The sequence below is a fragment of the Canis lupus genome, chromosome 3 (assembly GCF_003254725.2).
Source record: "Canis lupus dingo isolate Sandy chromosome 3, ASM325472v2, whole genome shotgun sequence".
Classification (NCBI taxonomy): Eukaryota; Metazoa; Chordata; class Mammalia; order Carnivora; family Canidae; genus Canis; species Canis lupus.
In genome coordinates, this window is record NC_064245.1 from 89,669 (window position 1) to 100,154 (window position 10,486).

The 10,486-nt window shown below is 48.1% G+C and overlaps 1 protein-coding gene across 2 annotated transcripts in view; it reads left to right on the plus strand.

The window, feature by feature from the left end:
* The window catches only part of REEP5 (receptor accessory protein 5), a 31,467-nt gene extending 21,523 nt beyond the window's left edge, over positions 1-9,944 (plus strand). Inside the window, exons 4-6 of one of the 2 annotated variants that reach the window (XM_025436957.3) lie at positions 5,017-5,185; positions 7,561-7,621; positions 9,524-9,944. In XM_025436957.3, coding sequence (XP_025292742.1) covers positions 5,017-5,185; positions 7,561-7,610 — 219 coding nt within the window. In that variant the 3' untranslated portion in view covers positions 7,611-7,621; positions 9,524-9,944. Of the gene's footprint in view, positions 1-5,016; positions 5,186-7,560 lie in introns of both variants that reach the window. The other variant, XM_025436956.3, reaches the window with a different exon arrangement.
* Positions 9,945-10,486: the final 542 nt, after the last annotated feature.

Sequence of the window (10,486 nt, forward strand, 5' to 3'; positions counted from 1 at the left end):
TACAGTTAAATGGAATGAAATGATCTATATCTATAGAAATTTTGCATTATTCAGTAATTATAAAAAATTGTGGAACATTACATATTAGGGCACCATTTATGGTAAAAAAAAAAAAAAAAACAAAACCCAAAAAGCTAAATAGTTAAAATTTTTATTTTTTTAAATAGTTAAAAATTTAAATGAAAATACGCCCATTATAATTTCTTTAAATTTTTAAAACTTTATTTATTTGAGAGAGAGACTGAGTGAGAGAGGGAGAGCACAGGCAGGGGGAGGGGCAGAGGGAGAAGGAGAAGCAGACTCCCTGCCGACCAGGGAGCCTGATAAGGGACTTGATCCCAGGACCCTGGGATCGTGACCTGAGCCAAAGGCAGACCACTCAGTTACCCAGGCACCCTATAATTCTTAATTTTGAGTGACACAACCACAGAATGCCTTGTAAGATGGCTGAAGAATTTTCAAGACAAACTTTTTTAAGGTCTGTGGTAAGATTTAAGCTTTCAGATTGCTGGGTTTTCTGTGTATTTTTGTTATACGGAGACATTTAGCGTTTACAGAAATATTTTTATAATCTTATTTTGGTGTCATATATTTTAAACTACAAACAATGTTCAAGTCCTCAAGAAGATTCACTTAATGGTAGTGACGTCACAATGTAGTCTCTAGGGAAGGGAGCTGGGCCTTGCCCCTGCTTGCTGCAGTGCCCAGGGCCCTGTCACTCACCCCGGGAGCTGACCTCAGAGTTCCAGCACGTGACCCCAGCCTGCTCCTGATCACCTCTGCTAGTGGAGGCCACAGGTACAGAGACGATCCCAAATAAGAGATAAGTGCTAACTCATTTATATTTGGTTTTGAAGGATGTTACAAAAGTAGCTTTGCGGCAAAATTTTCTTCCCTAATAGTAAAACAAATGTGCATCCGTTAGTAGTCTTGTGGCATCAATGAGGAGGAGAGAGTTTCCTGCTTGTTCCAAATTGGTAATGTACTTGAGATGATTAAAAATTGATTGTGCTGTCAATCAAAATGCTTTCTTCGTTCAGTAGTGCACATTCTGAGTGGCTGCAGAGAACAGACTGAGAAAAAGCCTCGGAACTGCAGAGTGGGTAGGAAAGTGTCCCCCCCCCCCCCCGTTTTTTATTATTTAAAGATTTTATTTATTTCTTTGGGAGAACACACAAGCCAGAGCAGTGGGGCAGAGGAAGAAGCAGGCCCCCCCCCCCCCCGCCCCGAGCAGGGAGCCGGTTACGGGGCTCCATCCCAGGACCCCGAGATCATGACCTGATCCGAAGGGCCCCCCCGAAAAGAGCTAGCATAGGGCATCCGCAGTTGCTACAATCACCTGGTGATGTATGAAGTAGGAAAAGAGGCCTGAGTAACGATGAGTTTAATATTTATCTTTTGTTTAATTAACATTGTTGGTATTTCCTCTAAAGCAGCTTAAGACCGGGAGTGGCAGGGTGGCTCTGTAGGTTAAGCATTTGCCTTTGGCTCAGGTGATGATCTTAGAGTCCTTAGAGTCCCCACTTTGGGCTCCGCACTCAGCAGCGTCTGCTTTTCTCTCTGTGCCTCCCCCTCCACTCACGCTCTCTCAAAAAATAAAATAATAATCTTTAAAGCAGCCAAGGATTGGAGGAAAATAAGAGGAATCAATCATTAGGCATTAAAGATCAGTTGACAACGTACAGTCTCTTTGGCTAGAGCGTTACTCTGGGGTCGGTCTTTAAACAGAAGGGGGTTAAAAAATTAACAGGAGGGGGTTATTTTTTGTTTCAAAAATTTTATTTATTTGAGAGAGGGAGCAGCAGGGAGAGGGAGAAGCAGTCCCCCTGAGCAGGGAGCCTGATGTGGGGCCCCCTCCCAGGACCTGAGTCATGACCTGGGCTGAAGGCAGATGTTTAAGTAACTGAGCCACCCAGGTGTCCCTTAAGCAGAAGACTTTAAAAAGAAATGTAAAAGCCCTTTTTTTCTCCTCTGATCATGAAAGTGTTCTGTTCTTCATTCAGAAGGTATTTAGGGACGCCTGGGGGGCTCAGCGGTTGAGCATCTTCCTTTGGCCCAGAGTGTGACCCTGGGTCCTGGGATCGAGTGCTGCGTCGGCAGCCCCCCAGCCCCCCGCAGGGAGCCTGCTTCTCCCCCTGCCTGGGTCTCTCACTCTCTCTGTGTGTCTTGTGAATAAATAAATAAAATATTTAAAAAGGAAGCAACAAGGATATTTATTTAGCCCCTCTAGGTCTAGGGCCGGAATCTGCCGTAGGTCAGGGGGTACTTGGGCAAAGGGAACCTGTGGCTGCTGGGCCGTTTGCACCCGTCGGGCCGGGCTCGGGTCCACGCTGTGCGCTCAGGGAGCAGCGCCTACAGCCCCTCCGCCCTTAGCATCTCCATCTTCCTGGTTTTTCTGTGTGTGTGTGTCAGTCCCGGCCACGAGGCCGCGCGGAGCCTGGGTGTGCTTGAACCACACACGCGCACGCTGGCTCCGTTTCCAGTTCTCATACGCGGGCAGTGCTCCGTCCTGCAGCCCAGCCTTGTCTGCCCGCCTGCCCACTGTGGGGGCAACGGCCGGCCCGAGTGCCTGAGCGGGCCTGGGGCCTGCAGGCCACGGCGTCACGCCTCCTCTCTACCGCCTGGGTCATTTCCTAGACTCATTCTTAGACTTTTGAAACAAGGTTGAATAACCCGACCGTCACCTGTCCCCCCTGGACCTCTCTGGGTTGGACGCCTGCGTTCTGGGCGGCCCCCTGCCAGGTGTCCTGAGCCTGTTTCTGATCAGGCGACCAGGGCCTGTCAGCATGTCGCGGTGGGGATGTGGGTGCCATGGGGTTGGCACGAACTCGGGTGGCCGATCCCCAACTGCAGGGCCGTCCCCCAAACTGCAGGCCACAGTGGGCTCGGTGTGCTGTGCGAGCGTCGGCCTTGCCACTTTGAGGGCAGCTCGACTAACAGGCTGCTGGGGGAGCCTCGGTGGCTCAGTTAAGCATCTGACTCTTTTTTAAAAAACGATTTTATTTATTTATTCATGAGACACACAGAGAGAGGCAGAGACCCAGGCAGAGGGGGGAGCAGGCTCCCTGCGGGGACCCCGACATGGGACTTGATCCCGGCACCCAGGGTCAAGCCCTGGGCTGAGGGCAGATGCTCAACCCCTGAGCCCCCAGGCGGCCCAAGCAGCTGACTCTTGATTTCGGCTCGGGTCATGATCTCAGGGTCCTGGGATTGAGCCCCACATCAGGCTCCTTGCTCAGCTCTGAGTCTGCTTGTCCCTCTCCCTCTGCTCCTCTCTCTCTTTCTCTCAAAAAAATAAATAAATGCAGTCTTTAAAAACATAATAAAATGATGGTCAGATCTGTGTACCTCGGGTACTCCTGGGCCCTAGAATACTTATGCAGGTTGAGAGAAGGGAGTGAGTTATAAAAGCTGGTGGCTGAATCACCGTGAGAGTTGAACAGTAATTATCTTTATTCTTTAATACACGTAAGCTATTTCATTTGAAAACTGGAAAACGCTAATGAGAGCAGTAATTATGCCACGGTCCCAAGAGGGTACCGGGAAGCCAGCAGCAGAGCAGAGGATAGCCAGTGACGTCGACGAGGGACAAGACGGTAGGCGCTCAGCTCTGCTTCTGTCCAGTGGTCTCGCCTTCATCCAGAAGGGACGAGTGAATGAGCTCCTCTGGGTTGCCGACGGTGGCTGTCTGCACGGGAGACCGTGCTTCAGAGGTCCTCAACAACAGTAAGAACTGTAGGACTTGGTAATACTACTGCCATCTTACACACTTTTTTAAAAGAATCTGTGTATTTATTCGTGAGAGAGAGGCAGAGACACAGGCGGAGGGAGCAGCAGGCTCCATGCTGGGAGCCGGACGGGGGACTCGATCTTGGGACCGCGAGGTCACAACCTGGGCCGAAGGCAGACGCTCAACCACTGAGCCCCCCAGGGATCCCTCTTACATACTTTCTTCAACTACCTTAATTTGTGATTTTCCTACAATACTACAGAAGAGGAAAATGACTCTTGAGAGGTTATGACTTTACCTCAAGTCACAAGATGAAATAGGTAATCAACTGGCGGCTAACCCAGTGCGTCATTTCCACGTCACGTCGATGCCTGTGCTTACATACGGGCATCCATCTCTGCATCACTATCCATTCCTGAAGATTAAACATCCTGCATAGGAACCAGCCAAGAGACTATTTCCTACACTTTTAAATGGTGAAAATTAAGATGTGTAAATCTAAGACTCCATACCAGTTTTCCCAAATTATTAGTCAAACACATAAAAATACCCCATATAAATAACAAATATGCAACACGCCAGGCTCTCCAAACAGCATAGTTGGTAAGAAGTTGCTGGCTTCACAGGCAGTAGTACACAGCCCACCTCCTTGAATACTCGGCATATTCTTTAAATATCCACATGGAATTCCACTTTAATGCCAAGAACATGGTTTTTCCTTTTCCTGCGTATCATTTTATTTAAGTTGTTGTATAGAGTTTTGAGTATGTATGTAAGCAACCAATGGAGAACATCGTACAATGTTTGGATATTAAAAACCAGAAGTCCTGGGGCGCCTGGGTGGCTCAGTCAGTTAAGTGTCCGACTCTAGGTTTCGGCTCAGGGTGTGACCCCGGGGTCCCGGGATCAAGTCCCATGTCAGGCTCCCTGCATGCTTCTCCCTCTGCCTGGGTCTCTGCCTCTCTCTGTGTCTCATGTGAATAAATAAAATGTTTAAAAGAGAGAGAGACAGAGACAGAGATGGCTAAAACCTCTTGCAGCTATAAACTAAAAAGTGATCCAAGTTAGGAAGGAAATGAACACTAGGACTCGGTATGTTTTCCATCTTGGCCTTTCCTCACTAGGCCGTGTTGGGTGTTTTTTCCATCTGACAAGAGCGCCCTTGTAGCCTAGAGAAGGCACTGGAAATGCTGTTGGAGAACGCAGCCGAGGCAGTGCCTGGGCAGAGACGGGGGTGGGGTGGGCCATGGCCCCTTACCAAGGCCGCTGTGCTGCTGTCTCTGCAGTGCGGCTTCCTGCTGTGGTGCATGGCCCCGAGCCCCTCTAACGGGGCCGAGCTGCTCTACAGGCGCGTCATCCAGCCTGTCTTTCTGAAGCATGAGTCCCAGGTGGATACCATGGTGAATGACTTCAAGGACAAAGCCAAAGAGACTGTGGATACCATCACGAAAGAAGGTAGGACTCCGGGGCGGTTGAGGGCAAGCAGGTAGGAGGGCCTGGGAGGCCTGGGGCCCAGGTAACAAGCTGCTTCTCCGCCTCCCCTGCCAGCTACCCTCAGCTAAATGCCGAGGCTACTCTGCGATTTCTTTACCAACACTTTGCCTGTTGCCCTTTACTTTTCCCGAGATTCTCCCTCCAGGCCCCATTTAAGGCACGGTTCAGTCAGTGTGTTAGGAAAACTGACTTTCCTGTGGTGGGCAGACATCTTAGAGAACCGTCTAATTATATACAAGTATGAACTGTCTCACTCATTTCAGGTTGAACTGTTTGTTTTTGTCATAGGTCAAGAGAATGTCCTTCCAGTTCTCCTCATTCATTTATGCAACATTTATTGATGCGCGTAACATGTGCCAAGCCTGTTCCTAGCCCTGGGGATGGGCCATTGAGCCACACAGACCATAGTACTCGAACTCATGAAGCTGACGACACTCATGTTGAGAGAGAGTAAAGTTTTAGAAGTTATATGATACAGTTAACAGGGGATAGAGAAGTTTTGGGGCTGAAGGGAAGTTACAATTTTAAATAGAATGATTTAGGGAATCCTCACCAAGAAGGCGATACTGAATCAGACTTGAAACCACAGGGAAGAATGTTCCAGACAGAGAAAGCTGTGTGTGCAGAGTGGAGGTGGGAACGGTGTGGTTGGAAGGGGGTGATCCCGAAGAGGAGGAGGAGATAGGTCGGAGAGGTTGGGTAGCAGAGGCTGAAGAAGAGAGGTCACGGAAGGCCTCCTAGGCTTTTGTGGAGGCTTTGGGTTTAACTCTGAGATGGGTGCTGGTGGAGACTTTAAGCAGGGGAGCCGCATGATCCGTCCTGTGTTAAGGGTAGACTGAAGGGACAGGGAGGGACGCAGGAGAGCAGTTGGAAGTTGCCTGCAGTGACCCGGCTGGAGAGGTGGCTTGGGTCAGAATAGTCCCAGTAGGAGACCAGAAGGCATTGGTGTCTGACACACTGAAGGTAGAGCCAGTAGGATTTGCTTATGGATCAGGTGTGGAGTAAGAGAGCCGGGTCATGCATGAAGCCAAGCTTTTCAGCCGGAATGGATGGGAGGATAGAATTGCCACGGAGCTGGGCAAGACTAGGTGTCCTAGGGTTAGAAGGGAAAATGGAGTTCAGTTCTGGACATGAGACCAGGTGAGATCACAAAGGGAATGGATATAGTTAGGAAAGCTGAGGCCCAACACTGAGCCAGGGTCCCTGGTGATGAGACACTGGGGAGATGAGCAGCAACAGACAAAGCAAACTGATAAGGAGTGGCCAGTTGTGACAGCCGGAGCGTGTGTGACCAGAGGAGGCAGCAGCTGTGTCACCCGCTGCAGACAGGTCGTCTGTAAGGGGCAGCTGAAAACCGGCCATGACCCTTGGCGGCCAGGAAGGCCCTAGTGGTCTTGGCAAAACAGGTTGCAGAGCGAAGGCGCTGAAATCCTGGTCCCAGGGGGTGTGGGAGAGGGGAGGCGAAGTGGGGGAAAGAGAAGCCTTTGGGAAATTCCTTGGAAAAAGTGAAGAATGGGGTTGCAACTGGGAAGAGGCGCTAGGGTCCTGGGGCTGTTATTTTTCTTCTGAAGGTAGAAGGAACAACATATGTTTGGAAGTTAGTGGGAATGGCCTGGTAGAGAGCAAAGAACTGATGGGAGTGAGGGGAGTTCTAGAACCCCCTCCTTGATTAGCCCCGAGGAGCTAGATCTCGAGTCCAAGCAGGCGCGGTCCGGGGTAGGCAGTCTGCTTACGGAGCGGTGTTGGTTCGGAGGGTGGAATTCGGTGCTTCATCACTTAGATACTCGGCCCCGTGCTCATCACCGGCGGCCTCCCCGGTGCCGGTGCCTGGCCCACCTCCTCTGCCTCCCCTCGGTGCGAGGCTCATACAGGCTCCTTCTCCTCCCCCTTCCCGTTTGCTCAGCTGTTCTTCCTTACGTTGCACGCGTGAGAGCACATGCTTTGTCTGTAACCTGGCAGTGTGGCTGCTGCCCGCATGCACATCCCCGCACGCAGCAGCTGCTCGGTCCGTCCACCGGCCGTGGACGTGGCCTCTGTGCTTTGGCTTCTGCTGCGTAGACACGGGTGCGTGGCCCGGGAGGCGAGTGTGTGTGCGGCGGGGCCTCCAGGGAGCTCGCCTTGGGCTGCTCCGGGGTGGGCAGCGGGCCAGGCGGCCACGGATTCGGGGCTGCGGGAAGCAGGGCGGCCGGAGGCTCCTGGGCGGCTGTGGGGGTGCTATGGGCCGCCTGGGCCCGCTTCCTGGACGCCCCCGCCTCGGCCTCCCGCGGCCTCCCTCCTGCTGAGGCGCCACACCGGGGCCCGAGTCGCCTTGACACGATTCTCTTTCCCTCTCACAGCCAAGAAAGCAGCAGTGACCTTGCTCGGTGACGAAAAGAAGAGCACCTAAGCCACCAACCGGTGAGACCTTCCTCGCTGCCCTCCGCGTAGTGCCCGTGTTGCATTAGGGACCGCGCCATAATCATCTTAATAATGTTGCCTTGGAAACATTTTTGATATATTAAAAAAGAATGTGTTAAGGTTTCTTGCTTACTTTTACTGTCTATATACACAAGGAGCATTTACATTTAATGCAGTGGGCAGTGTCCAAATTTTGGAAAATATACTTTGCCTCTGGGTAGGACAAGACGTGTTACTATCCTGCAGGAAACACAGACTGGAAATTATTTGTCCCACAGGCTTTGTACTTGTGCAGGCTCTCTCTGCATGCGTTTCCTCTGTACTTCTATTTTAGGGTGATCTTTAAGGTTCTACTTCATGTAATGTACAAATTTGTATTAAATGTTTTTAATGTATTTGTGCATACATATATGTAGGGAAATGTTACTGCCTGACGGTGACACGTATGCTTGTAGGGAGCACCCGCCAAAACCTAAAGGCTCTAGTGTGCTGGTGTGATGTTAAATACTTCAGAGAACTAGTGCAGATGACTGATGTTTCCGGTGAATAGTTGAATGATGAGTGAGCTTGAGTGGACACTGGCCTGGTTGTTCCCCTAACGTCGTAGCACCTGGACACCAGGACAGCTGCGTAAAGCAGTCATTTCAGTGACAAGTGGGGAAAGGTGCAGACACACCAGGAAGCACACAGCTCCCTGAAGAACCAGGAACACTGTCTGGTGGCCTTCCAGAAAACCTGTTTAGATTTGTCTGTTTCCAAGATGCCGTAATGGAAACCATCCCTGGTTTCTCCTTCAAAGCTGAGCAACAGGTTGGTTTAGTCTTGTTTCGTACCTAGTCTTTTTTTTTTTCTTAAACCAGTTAAAGGCACCTCTAGACTTGCCCATCTCTAGTGACATGTGTGTCCTTGTTTGTATCATTAGTTACATGCTAATGATGACACCAGGCTCCAAGAGCAATTCTGGGAGAATGAAACCACGATACAACCTATAATCTACTTGGCAGTGAAGTCAAACTATCACTTTCTTTCTCTGGCCTTTAAAGTCAATTGCAAGAAGCCTCCCCAGTTTACAAGTCAGGATCTTTTGTGGTCCATTTAAATACTTTTATCTTTGTACTTGGAAGTACTCGAAGTACTCTGTACTTCGTTTTGATAAACTGCAGATAACTAGTATAAGTACAGAACAAAAAGTTAAAATTAAGGTTTCCACTATGATTAGCCAGCTTACAGGAACCTTGACAACTCGTCTGGACTAGAAAAATGGAACTTCACACCAACTAGACTGCTAGGATCCTTCTGAATTAGACTACACTGACTGAAACAAAACCGAGTGTAACAAAACTAACAAGTTTTAATACGCAGCCTGGAAAATGCCTTTTAGGGCAAAAGAGAGGATTAGTTCTCCTTTGGGTAACAGGCAAGACCATAATGAGGTCATATCATGTAAAAAATATGAAAGATATCAAAAGTTTGGGACAATGTCACATAAATATTATGATATGGATTAAGGCACTTTATTTCCTGGTGACACGGTGGTGATCATAAGGCATCTTATTAAAGAAAAAAAAACCTTTAGAAAACAAGCAGTTAATGGTTATCAGGAGAAAATCAGGCCTTAGATGAAAAAAAAGGACCTCTACGAGTATTTAAATCCCTTTCCCAATGATAAATTACACTTTTCTTGGTGGCAGAAGAATGAAAATTAGTAACTTCTATCGTACAGAATGTATAATCCGATTGTTAGTATACAGAATGTATGACTCACTATATACAAAATATCAGGCAAGGGGGAAACATAAATGCTACTATTGCTCATAACTACTTACAGGCTGATACCAGTTTAGAAACTATTACGGTAAGAAAACATATTCTGAATGCATTTTTTTTCTTTTGTCCTTTTAGCTTTTTCCAATGGTGCATTCTGTAAGAAATTTAAGTTGCTGTTTTTGGCAGTCAAGGTGTACATATTGACGACAGAAGTTAATGACTGAGTTGAGCAATTCTGTCTCAGATTTCCCAAGTAACATATTGCCAGGGTGAGAGTATTTGAAAAACTAATTGAGCCTGTGTCTAGCTAGAAGACAAGCACTTATTTGTGTATGAATGGTGTTTGAGGGGTACGTCAAGTCAAAGAATCTCCACAATCTCCACGGTTCTTCCCCCACTTGAAAGCTTTCAGACCAACAGCTTCTGCTACTCTGGGATCTTATAACTGTAGCCTGAGGAGAATGAGCAAAGCCTTTTAACAGGTTACTACCACCCATCCTGAAGATGTGATATATTAAATGGAAAAGGATGTAAATAAAACTGTTATCTCATTGAACTCTGGTTTCATTTTTATGTTCTGGGGCTTTAAACAAATTTAGAATCATTTAAGCAAAGTCTGAAGTAAATCCAGACAAATGAACCTGCTATTTCTCACCCCATTCCTCACCTGGACTCAGCTTTTCCCCTGGTGGTCACTACCTATCAGAGGAAGGACCTCCGAGGGAGAACATACCAATTATGAAGTTTCTAGCAATTATCAGGTTTAAAAGGAACCTAAGTACTTTCTCCTGCGTATCATGTTATACACCGTCTCACAGAAGTTGATGTAGGAAACACTTCTTGTAGGTGCCTCCAGATTATTCTGTACTTTAGAGAGACCAAGGAAGGGGGAACTTGATAATTTTATTAAAAATACCTGCTTGTGGAGCTGCTTCAGCTTTTTTTTTTTCAGCATCGGCTTTTACACGTCTGTATACCTAGAATTGTGGTGTCTCACAGAGTTCACATCCTTAGCCATCCCGTATTAAGTTCTATGTAGTACAGTGGGAAAGTAAATATATGTGAGAGTGACCTTATACATTTTACTGGCAATATTAG